Raw genomic sequence first — 20995 nt, 5'->3', positions numbered from 1 at the left:
GCGGCTTATAACCCAGGGCGCCTTATGGTGCGGAAAATACGGTACATAACAGTTGCTAAAACTTTTGTTCACTTCCTGTTCTCAATTTATTCACAATATACTCCATAAGTAATCACAGTAAAAATAAATAAATGAATAATAATTGGTGAAGTAAGTCATATTTCATATGATGAGATAAGTAAAATTATTTTGAGAATGAATGAATGGATGGATGAAATAAATTTAGAATGTTTATCATGGTTCTTCTTCTTTGTACTTTGTAAACACTTTAGGTTTGAAGAGTTTCTTGAAGTGGATCATCATACCTGCCAACTTTTGAAATCAGAAAAACCTAGTAGCCAGGGTCCAGGGGCCGCAGGCCCTGGTAGGTCCAGGACAAAGTCCTGGTGGGGGGTTCAGGTTCGCCCCCCGACGCAAAATGATTATTAGCATTCAGACAGGTTAAAATGTTGCTAAAACCATCACTTTTCTATCAGTCACAGTGACTTTTCAAAACAAAAATATTACAGCAAAAATCATATGGGTTGATTGACATGTTTATTCTGTAAGCTAACTTCAATAGTTTGAAATTATTTTGACAGTTAATGCCAGTTATCCTGTCAACCTTTCACAAGACTTCAATTTGTTAATTGAAAGTATAAACAGTATAAACACTTTTTACAGTAAACAAATGGTAAAACAGTACTAAACATTCCATAAAAAAAAAAAATTGGTGTCATTATTAACTTTCTGTCCAAGCTTGTATAATCTACTGCCTTGTTCAATTGTAAAAAATATTCTGTGCCTAAAATTCACATTGCTATCACAATTATCATACTGTAAACATGGTAAGCTAACTTCATTAAAATTAATAGTCCTGTCAATAGCATGGAATTACAATTCAAATGTAGTTTTTTTGTAAGCCTTTCAAAAGAATTCAAAATATGAAAAATTAATGAAAATGAATTGAAGCCATCAGACACTTGAAAAGTGGCACATCACATCTCTAATGTAATCATTTTGACTTTTCAACAGAAATAGCACTGCAAAAATATTAAGGACATACTTCTGTATTTTGGTAGTTATGCTGTCAACATTTAACAAGATTTCTTCAACTTGGACTTGAAAGCATAAATAGTATAAACACTTTTAACAGTACTAAACAATTCCAATAGATAACATTGGTGTCATTACCTTTTTGTGGCTAAAATCCGAAAAACGTTGAAAGTTTTCCACTTGTATCGCTAGCAACGGCATTAGACTTGTGTTTTTTTGTCCCAACGTGGTCTTTTACATCGCTAATTCCTCCGTGTCCGATCGAAAAATCTTGTCTGCACAAGGTGCAATTCGCGTAGTTTTCACCCTTTTTGGAACGGATAATTATTCCCGGATAGGCTTTTGAATTCTCTTCACGGAATGACTGCAGTTTTCTTTTCGGTTTAAGACCCGTTTGCGATTTTTCTCCGGCTGATTCCATGATCGTTCGCTCGTTTGGAAACAATGACAACAGGTGCCTCGTGCTTGGCAGCGGTGCTATAAATAGCCTCGCGGAATGGCTCGATAGGAAGTTAAGGTAAGCAGGTCGAATGTCATTGTTGTTACGCGATTTCGTGAATAAAACTTTTTTTTAAATTATTTTTTTTAATTAATGAAAAACCGTATTTTTTATCACTGCAACCGTAACCCGGAATAGGTTGATGAAAACCGTACTAATTACGGGAAAACCGGAGTAGTTGGCAGGTATGGATCATATTAGTACATTGTTTGATTGCTTTGCTTAATCCATTCCATCATTTAATTCCACATACTGAAGGTCTTAAGTGTTGTACGTGCGTACAAATGTTTTAAATTACATTTTTCTCTAAGATTATATTTCTCCTCTTTTTTTGAGAAGAATTGTTGTATATTCTTGGCTAGCAGGTTATAGTTTGCTTTGTGTATAATTTTAGCTGTTTGCAAATTCACTATGTCATGGAATTTCAGTATCTTTGATTGGTTTGTATGTTCTCTATATCCAACATTATGTATTACCGTATTTTCCGCACCATTAGCCGCACCTAAAAACCACAAATTTACTCAAAAGCTGACAGTGCGGCTTTTAACCCGGTGCGCTTTATATATGGATAAATATTAAGATTCATTTTCATAAAGTTTCGGTCTCGTAACTACGGTAAACAGCCGCCATCTTTTTTCCCGGTAGAACAGGAAGCGCTTCTTCTTCTACGCAAGCAACCGCCAAGGTAAGCACCCGCCCCCATAGAACAGGAAGCGCTTCTTCTTCTACTGTAAGCAACCACCCGCCCGCGTAGAAGAAGAAAAAGCGCGCGGATATTACCGTACGTTTCATTTCCTGTTTACCGTATTTTCCGCACTATAAGGCGCACCGGATTATTAGCCGCACCTTCAATGAATGGCATATTTCATAACTTTGTCCACCAATAAGCCGCCCCGGACTATAAGCCGCGCCTACGCTGCGCTAAAGGGAATGTCAAAAAAACAGTCAGATAGGTCAGTCAAACTTTAATAATATATTAAAAACCAGCGTTCTAACAACTCTGTCCCAAAATGTACGCAAATGTGCAATCACAAACATAGTAAAATTCAAAATAGTGCAGAGCAATAGCAACATAATGTTGCTCGAACGTTAATGTCACAACACACAAAATAAACATAACGCTCACTTTCTGAAGTTATTCTTCATTCATAAATCCCTCGAATTTTTCTCCTTCGGTGTCCGAATTGAAAAGTTGGGCGAATGTCGTCCGGCGCTGCCTCCCTCTTAGTGAAGGTGTGTTCGCCTTCGTCATCCATTGTTCCCACGCAGTTAGCAGTCTAGCTTCGAATGCCCTGTTGACACCAATATCTAGCGGCTGGAGGTCTTTTGTCAATCCACCCGGAATGACGGCGAGTATTGAATTAAGCGCGTAAGCGTGTCTCTCAATGTGATGTTATGAGCTAGCAAATATAACAACTACACTACCCAGCATGCAACGATAGTGACGAGCATGCGCGGTAGCCCTGAGAAGCGTTGTTGTATGCTGGCAGTTAGAATGTGGTTATGAGCACGCTGTGAGTAAACGTTGAGAACTCAGTTAACACGCCTCGTCTGCATTATTTATAATTAGACAGACAACACACTTAATAGGAGCCATTTTGGGGTCTTTACATAAACACACAAATGGAAATGAAACGTCACATATCCCAGCATGCACCGCGTGCTTCTTCTTCTTCCGGGGCGGGTGGTTGCTTACAGTAGAAGAAGAAGCGCTTCCTGTTCTATGGGGGCGGGTGCTTACCTTGGCGGTTGCTTGCGTAGAAGAAGAAGCGCTTCCTGTTCTACCGGGAAAAAAGATGGCGGCTGTTTACCGAAGTTGCGAGATCGAAACTTTATGAAAATGAATCGTAATATTAATCCATATATAAAGCGCACCGGGTTAAAAGCCGCACTGTCAGCTTTTGAGTAAATTTGTGGTTTTTAGGTGCGGCTAATGGTGCGGAAAATACGGTACATCTGTAAAGACCACAAAATGGCTCCTACTAAGCGACAAGGATCCGGTTCATGAAAAGACGCAATCTCTCCATCCTCACACGGATTACTATTTCACAGCAACTGATATTCCTGTGAACCGCACTGTGGATACTGTGGATACAACGGGAGCACGTACGGTGAATATTCGCACCACAGGGAATGAGAAGTCGTCCTTCACTGTGGTTCTAGCTTGCCATGCTAATGGCCTGAAACTTCCACCCATGGTGATATTCAAAAGGAAGACCTTGCCAAAAGAGACCTTTCCAGCCGGCGTCATCATAAAAGCTAACTCGAAGGGATGGATGGATGAAGAAAAGATGAGCGAGTGGTTAAGGGAAGTTTACGCGAAGAGGCCGGGTGGCTTTTTTCACACAGCTCCGTCCATGTTGATATACGACTCTATGCGCGCCCACATCACAGATGGTGTCAAAAAACAAGTGAAGCACACAAATACAACACTCGCCGTCATTCCGGGTGGATTAACCAAAGAACTCCAACTGCTGGATATTGGTGTCAACAGGGCATTCAAATCACGACTGCTAACTGCGTGGGAACAATGGATGACCGAAGGCGAACACACCTTCACTAAGACAGGCAGACAGCGCCGGACGACATACGCCAACATCTGCCAGTGGATCGTAAATGCCTGGGCAGATATTTCGGTCACAACTGTGGTCCGAGCTTTCCGGAAGGCAGGATTCACAGAACTACTGGACAACAACAGCGACACTGACTCCGATGACTTCGACGCGACGGAACCGGCCATTTTGGATCCCACATTTGCCCAACTTTTCAATTCGGACACCGAAGACGAAGAATTCGAAGGATTTACGAATGAAGAATAACTTCAGAAAGTGAGCGCTATGTTTATTTTGTGTGTTGTGACATTAACGTTCGAGCAACATTATGTTACTATTGCTCTGCACTATTTTGAATTTTACTATGTTTGTGATTGCACATTTGCGTACATTTTGGGACAGAGTTGTTAGAACGCTGGTTTTTAATATATTATTAAAGTTTGACTGACCTGACTGTTTTTTTGACATTCCCTTTAGCGCAGCGTAGGCGCGGCTTATAGTCCGGGGCGGCTTATAGGTGGACAAAGTTTTGAAATATGCCATTCATTGAAGGTGCGGCTAATAACCCGGGGCGGCTTATAGTGCGGAAAATACGGTATTATAACTGATCTTTTTTGTAACACAGTTAGTGAATGAAGTGTACTTTTCTAGTTATTTCCCCATATTTCTACACAGTAACTCAGATATGTAACACTCGCGAGCAGTAGAGAATATTAAGGCTGCAGCTAACGATTATTTTTCTATCGATTAATCTATAGATTATTTTTTCGATTAATCGGTTAATCTATAGATTATTTTTTTTCGATTAATCTACAGATTATTTTTCCTTTTACTGATTATTTTTTTTATTTAAAATGAAGATGAAAAAATAAATGTAGACCAGTTTTAACAAAAGGCATGGCTTTTATTTACAAAAAAAAAAAAAAAGTATGGCCACTCAGTCAACATTGACAACAACATGACAAAATATTCTGTAACAAGGTAAACATTTAAACCTTTTAACATTTAACAAAATTAAAAGTAGCTTATTTACTTTTTAATGTGCAAATATAAAATAAATATACAGTGCAAATGTTAATATTCTGCAATAGTATAAGCATTTCAAAAGTAAAAGTATTGCTTATTTTGCTTTAAAATGTGCAAAAATAAAGATAAACATTATTTCCTTGAATTGGCGCCGGGTATATAGTATTCGCATGCCTCGAATTACTGCCGGGTCAAACTCGTTTCGCAAAATAATTAGCGCATGCTTGGCTTTACTGCCAGCTCAGGATTAACGCCGGATCAAACTCGTTTCGCAAAATATTAATTTTATTATTTATGTCTGGAATTTTCGCCGGGTCAAACTCGTCACGTCATGAGTGACACTTCACCTGTCATCATTTTCAAAATGGAGGAGGCTGATTTCAATCATTTGAAATCGCATAAAGGGAAGAAGATTAAGAGCTATTCAGTAGGATTTAAGGTCCAAGCTATTGAATATGCTAAAAAGAACAGTAAGCAGCTATGTTTTATTAATATACCGTAGCTGCGTGTGTCAAATATGAGTCATTAAATGACTCCCGCCTCCTGGTGGTAGAGGGCGCTAGTGATCCTTCTTGCAACTACTGGTACTGCAGAAGACCGGTGCCAACAAGCCACAAGAGTGAGCAGTGATCGTTTGCTTGCACTTTTAACATGGAGGATTACATATCTAAAATAAAACAGTTTTCTAAACTGGACTTTCAATTGAAGCAGGAGGTAATACTTAAAGGAATATCTCCATCGAGACAGAGAGACTTTTAAAACTGAAGAAAGATAAGGAAGACTTCTATAAACAAGTTATCGATGCTTTTGATCAGAAGCAGCTGCGCATGGACTCATAAGTAAAGGTAAGACCATAATAACGTTTCTATTATTTAAATTAAATGTGCTTTTCATGATGGTATCCTTACATCACTCAAATTTATAAGCGCAGGCCTAAATTTACCCCACGCCTTTTGGTAAGCGCAGGAGTGAGAAGAGGTTTTAAATTAATTAGCGCCCTGGCGGCTATTCAAGGAAATACAGTATGCGACGCACAAAAACGGCGTCGACATATTTACGTACCGTATTTTCCGCACCATTAGCCGCACCTAAAAACCACAAATTTACTCAAAAGCTGACAGTGCGGCTTTTAACCCGGTGCGCTTTATATATGGATTAATATTACGATTCATTTTCATAAAGTTTCGATCTCGCAACTTCGGTAAACAGCCGCCATCTTTTTTCCCGGTAGAACAGGAAGCGCTTCTTCTTCTACGCAAGCAACCGCCAAGGTAAGCACCCGCCCCCATAGAACAGGAAGCGCTTCTTCTTCTACTGTAAGCAACCACCCGCCCCCGGAAGAAGAAGAAAAAACGCGCGGATATCACCGTACGTTTCATTTCCTGTTTACATCTGTAAAGACCACAAAATGGCTCCTACTAAGCGACAAGGATCCGGTTCATAAAAAGACGCAATCTCTCCATCCGCACACGGATTACTACCGTATTTCACAGCAACTGATATTCCTGTGAACCGCACTGTGGAACGGGAGCACGTACGGTGAATATTCGCACCACAGGGAATGAGAAGTCATCCTTCACTGTGGTTCTAGCTTGCCATGCTAACTTCCACCCATGGTGATATTCAAAAGGAAGACCTTGCCAAAAGAGACCTTTCCAGCCGGCGTCATCATAAAAGCTAACTCGAAGGGATGGATGGATGAAGAAAAGATGAGCGAGTGGTTAAGGGAAGTTTACGCGAAGAGGCCGGGTGGCTTTTTTCACACAGCTCCGTCCATGTTGATATACGACTCCATGCGCGCCCACATCACAGATGGTGTCAAAAAACAAGTGAAGCACACAAATACAACACTCGCCGTCATTCCGGGTGGATTAACCAAAGAACTCCAACCGCTGGATATTGGTGTCAACAGGGCATTCAAATCACGACTGCGAACGGCGTGGGAACAATGGATGACCGAAGGCGAACACACCTTCACTAAGACAGACAGACAGCGCCGGACGACATACGCCAACATTTGCCAGTGGATCGTAAATGCCTGGGCAGATATTTCGGTCACAACTGTGGTCCGAGCTTTCCGGAAGGCAGGATTCACAGAACTACTGGACAACAACAGCGACACTGACTCCGATGACTTTGACGAGACGGAACCGGCCATTTTGGATCCCACGCTTGCGCAACTTTTCAATTCGGACACCGAAGACGAAGAATTCGAAGGATTTACGAATGAAGAATAACTTCAGAAGGTGAGCGCTATGTTTATTTTGTGTGTTGTGACATTAACGTTCGAGCAACATTATGTTGCTATTGCTCTACACTATTTTGAATTTTACTATGTTTGTGATTGCACATTTGCGTACATTTTGGGACAGAGTTGTTAGAACGCTGGTTTTTAATATATTATTAAAGTTTGACTGACCTATCTGACTGTTTTTTTGACATTCCCTTTAGCGCAGCGTAGGCGCGGCTTATAGTCCGGGGCGGCTTATTGGTGGACAAAGTTATGAAATATGCCATTCATTGAAGGTGCGGCTAATAATCCGGTGCGCCTTATAGTGCGGAAAATACGGTAATTGATGACGTCGACGCGTCGTTTCAGCCTTAGAGAATATGAAGTGATTTTTGGTCTAGAACATGTTTTGCTTTATTCATTATTGACGCGTTTCTTGCTACTTTATGTTGTATATTTTTATACATGAGATTTCCAGTTCAATTTATCATCAATCATTATACCTAGAAATTTGGTTTCATTTACTCTTTCAATTTCTATTCCGTCTATTTGTATTTGTGTTTGACTTTCTCTTCGACTGTTACCAAATAGCATTATTTTAGTTTTACTGAGATTCAACGATAGTCTGTTTTTGTCAAACCATCTTTTTAATTTGTTCATTTCTTCTGTTATTATTTGTATCATCTTCGGTGTGTTCTCTCCTGAACAAAACGCTGTTGTATCATCCGCAAATAATACTAACTTTAAATCTTTTGTAGCTTTACAAATGTCATTTATATAGAGATTGAATAATTTAGGTCCTAGTATTGATCCCTGAGGTACACCACAGGATATATTTAGCGTTGTAGATGTGTATTCGCCTAGCTTCACGTATTGTTTCCTGTTCATTAGATAACTTCTTATCCAGTTAAAGACTAACCCTCTGATGCCATATCATTCTAGTTTTTTAATTAAAATATTGTGATTAATTGTGTCAAATGCTTGATTTAGATCCATAAACACTGCTGCCGCACATTTTTTACTATCTATTGCATTGGTAAGTTCTTCTGTAATTTCAATTAAAGCCATCAAAGTTGAAACAGTAGCTCTGTATCCATATTGGTTCTCTTCGAGTATTCTATTTTTGTTTGCGAAACTCTCTAGTCTGTTATTGAACAGTTTTTCAATGATTTTAGAAAATTGTGGAAGGAAAGAAACAGGTCTATAATTTGTAAATTGATGTTTGTCTCCAGTCTTATAAATTGGTGCAACTTTAGCTATTTTCATTTTGTTTGGAAATGTACCTGTTTGAAATGATAGGTTACTAATATACATTAATGGTCCTGAGATCTCTCCAATAACCTTTTTTATCGTTTCCATATCAATTCCGTTACAATCAGTTGAAGTCTTAGATTTACATTTTTTCACGATAATAACTATTTCCTCCTGTGTCACATTACTGAGGAACATAGAGTTGGGATTTCACTCTATGGAATCATTATAGTCCTCAATTGAAACTGGGTCTGGAATCCTTTCTTCCAATTTTGGTCCAATATTTACAAAGTAATTATTGAAGCTTTCAGCGACTTCCTTTATGTTGTCATTATTTTTATTTCCGTCTAAGAAGTATTTGGGGTAATCCCTCTTAGTGCCATTTTTAATAATGCTATTGAGGATGCCACATGTTGCTCTCATATTGTTTTTGTTCCTGTCCAATAATTCACTGTAATATTATTTTCTACATGATCGTAGTATGGTTTAGGGATGTCCCGATCCAGGTTTTTGCACTTCCGATCCGATACCGATATTGTTTTTGCATTTCCGATCCGATACTGACCGATACCGATACTGACCGATACTGGCCTATCCGAGCATGTATTAAAGTTTAAAGTTATTTAGCCTACTTAGTTGTCAGAATCATGTTGAAAAGGGTTTTAGTACTCTTGATAACAACTAGCCAGCTGAATTAGGGGAGTTTGAATAATACACAATGGTTGGTAACAAGAAACTGACCTGTTTATTCAAGGATAAACACAAAATAGACAAAATTATACATGACAAACAGAAATGGCATCATTGAACTAGGGCTGGGCGATATGGCCTTTTTTTAATATTGCGATATTTTAAGGCCATATTGCGATACACAATATACATCTCCATATTTTGCCTTAGCCTTGAATGAACACTTGATGCATATAATCACAGCAGTATGATGATTCTATGTGTTTTGATTGATTGATTGAGACTTTTATTAGTAGGTTGCACAATGAAGTACATATTCCGTACAATTGACCACTAAATGGTAACACCCCAATAAGTTTTTCAACTTGTTTAAGTCGGGGTCCACTTAAATTGATTCATGATACAGATATATACTATCAGATATATACTATCATCATAATACAGTCATCACACAAGATAATCACATTGAATTATTTACATTATTTATAATCCAGGGTGTGGAGGGGGGTGCCGGATGTAAGTGTCAGAGTTTGATATGAGAATAAATCTAAAGTTAAAATATAGGGTAGAAATGCACCCATTTGCAGGAAATGTAGTCTTGATTTTCAAAATTTTCTTTCAAGGCTTGCATGTCTACATTAAAACATTCTTCTTCATACTGCATTAATATATGCTACTTTTAAACTTTCATGCAGAGAAGGAAATCACAACTAAAAAAAATCACTAATTTTTTCATACAGTGTTGATGTGGAAATGTTTGCCTCTGCATTTTGTGTGGCACCGAATGGAGATAAGCGTCTCGACAGACGTCACAATATTTGAACAATGATGACGAAAACTGTTTTCTCTGTCGTGTCCGTGTGTCGAAAATTGTTATGCGCTTATTTTTTTATTTGATTTTGTGCGTGGCATAGATTTGCTATGCGCAGAGGACGCTTAAACAGTGCGCAATTGCACAGGCAAGCACCTTAGAGGGAGCGTTGCTCGCACGGCTGCGCTAGCATCACAGCTAACGTTAGCCATGCTGCTACCTCTCTGCTCGGGGAGGACGTATACGTATGTGACGTATGACGTGACAGTATGTGAGGTATGTCGTGACAGTATGTGACGTATGACATGACAGTATGTGACGTATGACGTGACAGTATGTGATGCATGTCGTGACAGTATGTGACGTGTGTAAGAAGGTGCACTTGCTGTCTGTGAGAGGGAGACACAGGAAAGAGTGAGAAGAGCCTGTCGTGTAATGCCAGCAGTTTAAAGCAACTGCGTGAGAATCCACAGACCTGTGGATGTGTTGAAGGTGTGCTGGAAAATGCGGAACGGATATTAGGGAGCAGCAGAAAAGTGGAATGTATTATTTAAATCGGTGCGTTGGAAAACACGGACCGGAGTTTTTTTTTAAACTGGATCTGGATCGGCATTTTCCCATGCCTTGCCGATACGCAATTTTTGGCAAATATCGGCAGCCGATCCGATCCAAATATCGGATCGGGACATCCCTTAATTTCTGCTTCTGTAGTTCTTTGTGCTATACATTTTCTATAGTGTATTCTTCTTCTTACAAGCATTTTTAATCATTTTGTCATTCATGGTTGATTATTCTTTCCCTGCTTTCTACTGAGTTGTTTCCATGGACAATGTTTGTCATAAAGTATTATGAACTTTTTCAAGAAATGTTCATCAACCTCTTTTTCATTGTACACATTGTCCCAATTTTGCGTTTGTAGCTCAATTTTTAAAAAAAGGTGGAAGGCACATATAAAATGTGTTGTAATTCCTACACCGTTCACCTGATTTGGATGTAAATGCCCTCAAATTAAAGCTCAAAGTCTTCACTTAAAGCACATCTTGATTGTTTCATTTCAAATCCATTGTGGTGTTGTACAGAGCTGGAATACTGAAAATTGTGTCAATGTCCAAATATTTATGGAACTAACTGTACATTAAAGTAATATAATGAATGAATGTATAATATTCATTCATTAAATATATATTGCTTGTACTCCATCACGTGACTTCTTCCCAGAAGTGAAAAGAAGTGGTGGTCAACCCAGCCAAGATGGCTGTTATACTATCTGAGTACGAAAGAGGCTTAAACCTGTCTGCAAAAAGCAGATATGAGAACATTTTTTTAACTATGCAATGGAATAGATCCCTATACTTAAAGGGGAACATTATCACCAGACCTATGTAAGCGTCAATATATACCTTGATGTTGCAGAAAAAAGACCATATATTTTTTTAACCCATTTCCGAACTCTAAATGGGTGAATTTTGGCGAATTAAACGCCTTTCTATTATTCGCTCTCGGAGCGATGACGTCACAACGTGGCGTCACATCGGGAAGCAATCCGCCATTTTCTCAAACACCGAGTCAAATCAGCTCTGTTATTTTCCGTTTTTTCGACTGTTTTCCTACCTTGGAGACATCATGCCTCGTCGGTGTGTTGTCGGAGGGTGTAACAACACGAACAGGGACGCATTCAAGTTGCACCAGTGGCCCAAAGGTGCTAAAGTGGCAAGAAATTGGACGTTTGTTCCGCACACTTTACCGACGAAAGCTATGCTACGACAGAGATGGCAAGAATGTGTGGATATCCTGCGACACTCAAAGCAGATGCATTTCCAACCATAAAGTCAAAGAAATCTGCCGCCAGACCCCCATTGAATCTGCCGGAGTGTGTGAGCAATTCAGGGACAAAGGACCTCGGTAGCACGGCAAGCAATGGCGGCAGTTTGTTCCCGCAGACGAGCGAGCTAAACCCCCTGGATGTCTTGGCTCACACCGTCCCTTATGCCACCGAAGATGATCAAGAGAAGAATATCGACCCTAGCTTCCCTGGCCTGCTGACATCAACTCCAAAACTGGACAGATCAGCTTTCAGGAAAAGAGCGCGGATGAGGGTATGTCTACAGAATATATTAATTGATGAAAACTGGGCTGTCTGCACTCTCAAAGTGCATGTTGTTGCCAAATGTATTTCATATACTGTAAACCTAGTTCATAGTTGTTAGTTTCCTTTAATGCCAAACAAACACATACCAATCGTTGGTTAGAAGGCGATCGCCGAATTCGTCCTCGCTTTCTCCCGTGTCGCTGGCTGTCGTGTCGTTTTCGTCGGTTTCGCTTGCATACGGTTCAAAGCGATATGGCTCAATAGCTTCAGTTTCTTCTTCAATTTCGTTTTCGCTACCTGCCTCCACACTACAACCATCCGTTTCAATACATTCGTAATCTGTTGAATCGCTTAAGCCGCTGAAATCCGAGTTTGAATCCGAGCTAATGTCGCTATAGCTTGCTGTTCTTTCCGCCACGTTTGTTTGTGTTGGCTTCACTATGTGACGTCACAGGAAAATGGACGGGTGTATATAACGATGGTTAAAATCAGGCCCTTTGAAGCTTTTTTTTAGGGATATTGCGTGATGGGTAAAATTTTGAAAAAAACTTTGAAAAATATAATAAGCCAATGGGAACTGATTTTTAATGGTTTTAACCATTCTGAAATTGTGATAATGTTCCCCTTTAATCAAAAAAGATTTCTCAAGTGTGACCAATGATTATATGTCGGCACATTCCCACACATATCGAACTATGATGTGCTCCAGACGCCATTCTACACGACAAAACAGATGAAAACTTGGACAAGCATGGAGGTCTACAACATCTTTGTGTGTGGCTCGGTCAAAGAAATTGGTATCAAGACTCTACCGGATCCTCGCATTGTTTTTGCCAGGGTAAGGTTGCATTTCATGATTTAACTTTGTGTCTACAGCCATGTTTGTTGACAAACATGAGCTACTGAATGACCATCAGTAAGGGTTCAGGAGTAATCGATCTACATCCCTAGCAGTGATGGACTTTGTAGAAAACATAGCTAAAGCAATAGAAAAAAAGCAACACACTGTTGGGAGTATTTATTGACTTATATAAAGCTTTTGACACAATTGACCATTCCTCACTTCTGCAAAAATGGTAAAACTATGGCATAAGAGGTGCTTCACAACAGTGGTTAAGTAGTTATTTAAGTAATTGATCTCAATATGTGGAAATTAATAACACTAAATCACAGCCAAGAAGAGTAACTTGTGGGGTTCCACAGGGCTCGGTATTGGGACCAATTAGGGATGTCCCGATCCAATATTTGGATCGGATCGGCTGCCGATATTTCCCAAAAATTGCGTATCGGCAAGGCATGGGAAAATGCGGATCCAGATCCAGTTTAAAAAAAAACTCCGGTCCGTGATTTCCAACGCACCGATTTAAATAATACATTCCACTTTTCTGCTGCGCCCTAATTTCCGTTCCGCATTTTCCAGCACACCTTCAACACATCCACAGGTCTGTGAATTCTCACGCAGTTGCTTTTAGCTGCTGGCAGTACACGACAGGCTCTTCTCACTCTTTCCTGTGTCTCCCTCTCACAGACAGCAAGTGCACCTTCTTACACACGTCACATACTCTCACGACATACGTCACATACATATACGTCCTCCCCGAGCAGAGAGGTAGCAGCATGGCTAACGTTAGCTGTGATGCTAGCGCAGCCGTGCGAGCAACGCTCCCTCTAAGGTGCGCGCCTGTGCAATTGCGCACTGCTCAAACGTCCTCTGCGCATAGCAAATCTATGCCACGCACAAAATCAAATAAAAAAATAAGCGCATAACAATTTTCGACAAACGGACACGACAGAGAAAACAGTTTTCGTCATCATTGTTCAAATATTGTGACGTCTGTCGAGACGCTTATCTCCATTCGGTGCCACACGCCCACACCATCAAAATGCCGAGGCAACAATTTCCAGATCAACACCGTATGAAAAAATTTGTGATTTTTTTAGTTGTGATTTCCTTCTCTGCATGAAAGTTTAAAAGTAGCATATATTAATGCAGTATGAAGAAGAATGTTTTAATGTAGACATGCAAGCCTTGAAAGAAAATGTTGAAAATCAAGACTACATTTCCTGCAAATGGGTGCATTTCTACCCTATATTTTAACTTTAGATTTATTCTCATATCAAACTCTTTTGGTTGTCTTTTTGACACTTACATCCGGCGCCCCCCTCCACACCCTGGATTATAAATAATGTTAATAATTCAATGTGATTATCTTGTGTGATGACTGTATTATGATGATAGTATATATCTGATAGTATATATCTGTATCATGAATCAATTTAAGTGAACCCCGACTTAAACAAGTTGAAAAACTTATTCGGGTTTTACCATTTAGTGGTCAATTGTACGGAATATGTACTTCACTGTGCAACCTACTAATAAAAGTCTCAATCCATCAATCAAAACACATAGAATCATCATACTGCTGTGATTATATGCATCAAGTGTTCATTCAAGGCTAAGGCAAAATATCGAGATGTATATTGTGTATCGTAATATGGCCTTAAAATATCGCAATATTAAAAAAAAGGCCATATCGCTCAGCCCTAGTTCAATGATGCCATTTCTGTTTGTCATGTATAATTTTGTCTATTTTGTGTTTATCCTTGAATAAACAGGTCAGTTTCTTGTTACCAACCATTGTGTATTATTCAAACTCCCCTAATTCAGCTGGCTAGTTGTTATCAAGAGTACTAAAACCCTTTTCAACATGATTCTGACAACTAAGTAGGCTAAATAACTTTAAACTTTAATACATGCTCGGATAGGCCAGTATCGGTCAGTATCGGTATCGGATCGGAAATGCAAAAACAATATCGGTATCGGATCGGAAGTGCAAAAACCTGGATCGGGACATCCCTAGGACTAATATCTGTTCGGTATCCAATAAATTGAAATGTATTACGTTTGTAGATGATACAAATGTATATTGTTCAGGAGAAGACTTGAAGGGAGTGTTGAGGATAATAGAAGTTGAATTGATTCAGCTAAAAAAATGGTTTGATATTAATAAGTTATCATTAAATGATAAGAGAACTAAATGTATGGTGTTTAGTGGTGCAAGGACAAATTTGATGCAAAATTAAAATTAAATCAAGTGGAAATTGATAAGAGTATATGAAACTAAATTCTTGGAAATAATAATTGATCATAAATTATGTTGGAAACCACATATTGAATATATAAAGGGAAACATATCCAAATGCATTGCTGTTCTTTATAAAGTAAGACACATGCTGAATAAGAAATGTCAGCATATGTTATATTATTCTTTTATTTTTCCATATTTAACATATTGTGTTGAAGTTTGGGGAAATGTTTATAAAACAAACATAGACCCAATAATTAAACTTCAAAAAAGGGTAATTAGAATAATACACAAAGCATGCTACTATGAACCTACCAATCCATTATTCAAAAGTTCTAATGTGTTAACATTTTCAGATATTGTGGTTTTAAAAACAATGGAAATTATGTTTTGAGTAAAGAACAAAAGCCTTTCAGCTTGTATTCTTAGGTTATTTAAATTAAGAGGAGAAAACTATAATTTACAGGGGATACCGATTTTTGAAATAGGAACAGTAAGAACGAATATAAAATACAAATGTATTTCAGTTTAAGGAGTTAAATGGTGGAACAAGCTCAGTGATGAGTTGAATACATGTACTTCTTTGTTAAGGTTTAAGGTGAAATAATAGAAAATTATAAAATATAGTAACAATTACTTTCATCCCATTAATTTTTTGAACATTGATGTTCCAGGCAATCTAATTTTCAGTGAATGTATACCAGGCCAATACAGACTATTTACATTGTAGATTGTCACTGAAGGCATCAAAACTATGAATGAACACATGTGGAGTTATGTACTTAACAAAAAAAAGGTGAAATAACCGAAAACATGTTTTATATTCCAGTTTCTTCAAAATAGCCACCCTTTGCTCTGATTACTGCTTTGCACACTCGTGGCATTCTCTCCATGAGCTTCAAGAGGTAGTCACCTGAAATGGTTTTCCAACAGTCTTGAAGGAGTTAGCTCATCGAGAGCATGCCAAGAGTGTGCAAAGCAGTAATCAGAGCAAAGGGTGGCTATTTTGAAGAAAACTATAATATAAAACATGTTTTCAGTTATTTCACCTTTTTTGTTAAGTACATAACTCCACATGTGTTCATTCATAATTGTGATGCTTTCAGTAACAATCTACAATGTAAATAGTGATGAAAATTAAGAAAACGCATTGAATGAGAAGGTGCGTCCAAACTTTTGGCCTGTACTGTATGTATATATATATATATATATATATATATATATATATATATATATATATATATATATATATATATATAGTATGTGTGTTTATATATATATATATATATATATATATATATATATATATAGTATGTGTGTTTATATATATATATATATATATATATATATATATATATATATATATATATATATATAGTATGTGTGTGTGTGTGTATATATATATATATATATAAGGGCTGCAACTAACGATTAATTTGTTAATAGATTAATCTGTCGATCAGTACTTCGATTAATCGATTAATAATCGGATAAAAGAGACTAACTACATTTCTATCGTTTCCAGTATTTTATTGAAAAAAAAACAACAGCATACTGGCACCATACTTATTTTGATTATTGTTTCTCTACATGTTGCAGTTTATAAATAAAGGTTTATAAAAAATAAAAACACTAAAAAAAAAAAATATATATATATATACACACACACTCACACACATATATACAGGTAAAAGCCAGTAAATTAGAATATTTTGAAAAACTTGATTTATTTCAGTAATTGCATTCAAAAGGTGTAACTTGTACATTATATTTATTCATTGCACACAGACTGATGCATTCAAATGTTTATTTCATTTAATTTTGATGATTTGAAGTGGCAACAAATGAAAATCCAAAATTCCGTGTGTCACAAAACTAGAATATTACTTAAGGCTAATACAAAAAAGGGATTTTTAGAAATGTTGGCCAACTGAAAAGTATGAAAATGAAAAATATGAGCATGTACAATACTCAATACTTGGTTGGAGCTCCTTTTGCCTCAATTACTGCGTTAATGCGGCGTGGCATGGAGTCGATGAGCTTCTGGCACTGCTCAGGTGTTATGAGAGCCCAGGTTGCTCTGATAGTGGCCTTCAACTCTTCTGCGTTTTTGGGTCTGGCATTCTGCATCTTCCTTTTCACAATACCCCACAGATTTTCTATGTGGCTAAGGTCAGGGGAGTTGGCGGGCCAATTTAGAACAGAAATACCATGGTCCGTAAACCAGGCACGGGTAGATTTTGCGCTGTGTGCCGGCGCCAAGTCCTGTTGGAACTTGAAATCTCCATCTCCATAGAGCAGGTCAGCAGCAGGAAGCATGAAGTGCTCTAAAACTTGCTGGTAGACGGCTGCGTTGACCCTGGATCTCAGGAAACAGAGTGGACCGACACCAGTAGATGACATGGCACCCCAAACCATCACCCAACCATGCAAATTTTGCATTTCCTTTGGAAATCGAGGTCCCAGAGTCTGGAGGAAGACAGGAGAGGCACAGGATCTACATTGCCTGAAGTCTAGTGTAAAGTTTCCACCATCAGTGATGGTTTGGGGTGCCATGTCATCTGCTGGTGTCGGTCCACTCTGTTTCCTGAGATCCAGGGTCAACGCAGCCGTCTACCAGCAAGTTTTAGAGCACTTCATGCTTCCTGCTGCTGACCTGCTCTATGGAGATGGAGATTTCAAGTTCCAACAGGACTTGGCGCCGGCACACAGCGCAAAATCTACCCGTGCCTGGTTTACGGACCATGGTATTTCTGTTCTAAATTGGCCCGCCAACTCCCCTGAACTTAGCCCCATAGAAAATCTGTGGGGTATTGTGAAAAGGAAGATGCAGAATGCCAGACCCAAAAACGCAGAAGAGTTGAAGGCCACTATCAGAGCAACCTGGGCTCTCATAACACCTGAGCAGTGCCAGAAACTCATCGACTCCATGCCACGCCGCATTAACGCAGTAATTGAGGCAAAAGGAGCTCCAACCAAGTATTGAGTATTGTACATGCTCATATTTTTCATTTTCATACTTTTCAGTTGGCCAACATTTCTAAAAAATCCCTTTTTTGTATTAGCCTTAAGTAATATTCTAATTTTGTGACACACGGAATTTTGGATTTTCATTTGTTGCCACTTCAAATCATCAAAATTAAATGAAATAAACATTTGAATGCATCAGTCTGTGTGCAATGAATAAATATAATGTACAAGTTACACCTTTTGAATGCAATTACTGAAATAAATCAAGTTTTTCAAAATATTCTAATTTACTGGCTTTTACCTGTATATCCATGCCCTTGTCCTTAAATGTGATGCATCACCTAGAACCCATCAGATACTAATGCCAAAAAAAAGCCCATTACTAGCAAAAATGAGCAAAAAAAACAAAAGTCTCTGGAGAGCTTTTTTGCAAAGGGAAGAGTTTTCTGATTGATTGATTGAAACTTGTATTAGTAGATTGCACAGTGCAGTACATATTCCGTACAATTGACCACTAAATGGTAACACCCAGGGCCGGCCCGTGGCATAGGCCGTATAGGCAAATGCTAAGGGCGCCGTCCATCAGGGGGCGCCACGCCAGTGCCACAAATGTTGGAGAAAAAAAAAAAAAAAAAATAAGTTGGTACTATTATTTCTAAATACAAAAAATAATCCCACGTTAATTAAAATGCAAAGTAAAGCCTATTTAATAGAAATATTATTTGTTACAACATTACGCCCCCCCCCCCCCCCCCCGCACGGTGCGCCCCCTCCCTTCCCGTATCATGACTCTTTTTGGACGTCACCACATCAAAAAATCAACACAAGATGTCAAAACGACCAAAACTGTCAGGTGCCCAGGGAAGAAAAAAGAGAAAAGAAGAGGAGGAGAAACGAGAAAAGACAGGAGGTAGCAGGTAGGTAACGTTAGCCTACATGAAATTATTTGTCTGTTACAGAATGTGATAGTAACCTGGCTTTTTAGCATTAAGCTAATGTTACATGATTCGGCAATTGCTAATCAATAAATAGCTAGTTCTGTTTTAACGTCGGGTTAATATTGTGGAGGGGGCTAAATTGTTATGGAAAATAATAATGTAACGTTAGGTAATTACAGTACTCCCACCTTACATTCCTCAGGGACATTTGTATTAGATCTTTTAAGCAGGTGTTTTTTGTTTACATTGTTATTGCCTTCTGGTTAGCTAATGTTTGCCCTGCAGGTAATAGTCACTTTTCCACCCCTTTATATATTAGGTATAGTTGTAAGCCTAGTTGTTAAAGTGCACATCATTAATGTTAATTAAGCAATATGTATGTAAAAAAATATTGTATTTCATATATTCATTTTTGCATTCATTTATTTATTCTTTTTTTTTTTTATCTTGTTAACTATTCTGATTGTTAATTTGCTTTCTTTAAGTAAAAAAAAGGTCAAAGACAAAGCTATCCGGTTTCTTGTGAGTATATACACTTCACTGCCGATGTGGGGGGGGCGCCACCTAAAATCTTGCCTAGGGCGCCAGATTGGTTAGGGCCGGGCCTGGTAACACCCCAATAAGTTTTTCAACTTGTTTAAGTCGGGGTCCACGTTAATCATTTCAGGGGCTCCCACTAATTGAATGTTTTGATGAGTTTTTTTCATGTATTCATTTTTCATGCACTTATTTGCTGTATCGATCTGCCACACGTGGAAGGCCGGTCCGTGGAAATAATGCCTCCATTAAACTGGTCCTCGGTGCAAAAAAAGGTTGGGGACCCCTGCTGTATAGGATTGATACCTTTATTGCCGATATCACCCACCCTACTTTATGAATATATGTGTCTCTTTGCTACTCCACTTTCATTATTTGTGGTTCTGGTTCGAAGCGGACCTTTGTCTTCTTCAAGCTAACAACATGGCGGTTCTTTGTTAGACTTGAGCCACAAGGTCGGCTAATTTCTCTTCTCGGGGGGGCTGCCTATGATAACCTCCATAAGACGTTGTAGTAAACTTCAACTCGCTCACCTTTTTCTGCAGTTTCCCTCTTTTTCTCCGTTGACTTGCTTTTAGTCGACGGCGCGGATTCTTTTTCGTGTTGTCTTTTACCAGACGTCGCCATCTTAGCATCGCAGTTGTCGTCCATTTTCTATCTTCTCTTCAACCTTTTCTTCAAGACACTTCGAACTACACTTTCGTCTCCTGGGGCTTTAGAAAAGACTAATACCCGAGGTATACCTCACTATGTTATATGTTTGAGAATAAATTAGAACCGCCTATCGGTCGCTCGAAAAGACGCCGCAGTGAGCTCTGAACCCTCCTCTTTTGGTTTCCTCCGTGTTGCCAGATGGGGAATAACGCGATATCGTTCCAGAAGCAGAGGTGGGTAGAGTAGCCAGAAATTGTACTCAAGTAAGAGTACTGTTACTTTAGAGATTTATTACTCAAGTAAAAGTAAGGAGTAGTCACCCAAATATTTACTTGAGTAAAAGTAAAAAGTATGTTGTAAAAAACTACTCAAGTACTGAGTAACTGATGAGTAACATACACACACATATCATATATATATATATATATATATACATACATACATACATACATACATTGATATATACAGTATATCATTTATATTTATTTTTTTGGCCGTTTTTGTTTACATGTTAATAGTCCATCCATCCATCCATCCATCCATCTTCTTCCGCTTATCCGAGGTCGGGTCGCGGGGGCAGCAGCCTAAGCAGGGAAGCCCAGACTTCCCTCTCCCCAGCCACTTCGT

The 20995-nt window shown here is 38.6% G+C and overlaps 1 protein-coding gene across 1 annotated transcript in view; it reads right to left on the bottom strand.

Moving 5' to 3' along the window:
• The window catches only part of LOC133578132 (uncharacterized), a 32214-nt gene extending 11663 nt beyond the window's left edge, over positions 1-20551 (bottom strand). Inside the window, exon 1 of the mRNA XM_061932312.2 lies at positions 20248-20551. Within this exon, the coding sequence (XP_061788296.1) occupies positions 20248-20365 (118 nt within the window). The 5' untranslated portion in view covers positions 20366-20551. The remainder of the gene's footprint in view (positions 1-20247) is intronic.
• Positions 20552-20995: the final 444 nt, after the last annotated feature.

This window comes from Nerophis lumbriciformis, linkage group LG03, assembly GCF_033978685.3.
Source record: "Nerophis lumbriciformis linkage group LG03, RoL_Nlum_v2.1, whole genome shotgun sequence".
NCBI lineage: Eukaryota > Metazoa > Chordata > Actinopteri > Syngnathiformes > Syngnathidae > Nerophis > Nerophis lumbriciformis.
The sequence above is the reverse complement of the archived record's forward strand: the minus strand, read 5'-3'. Positions and strand labels throughout refer to the sequence as shown.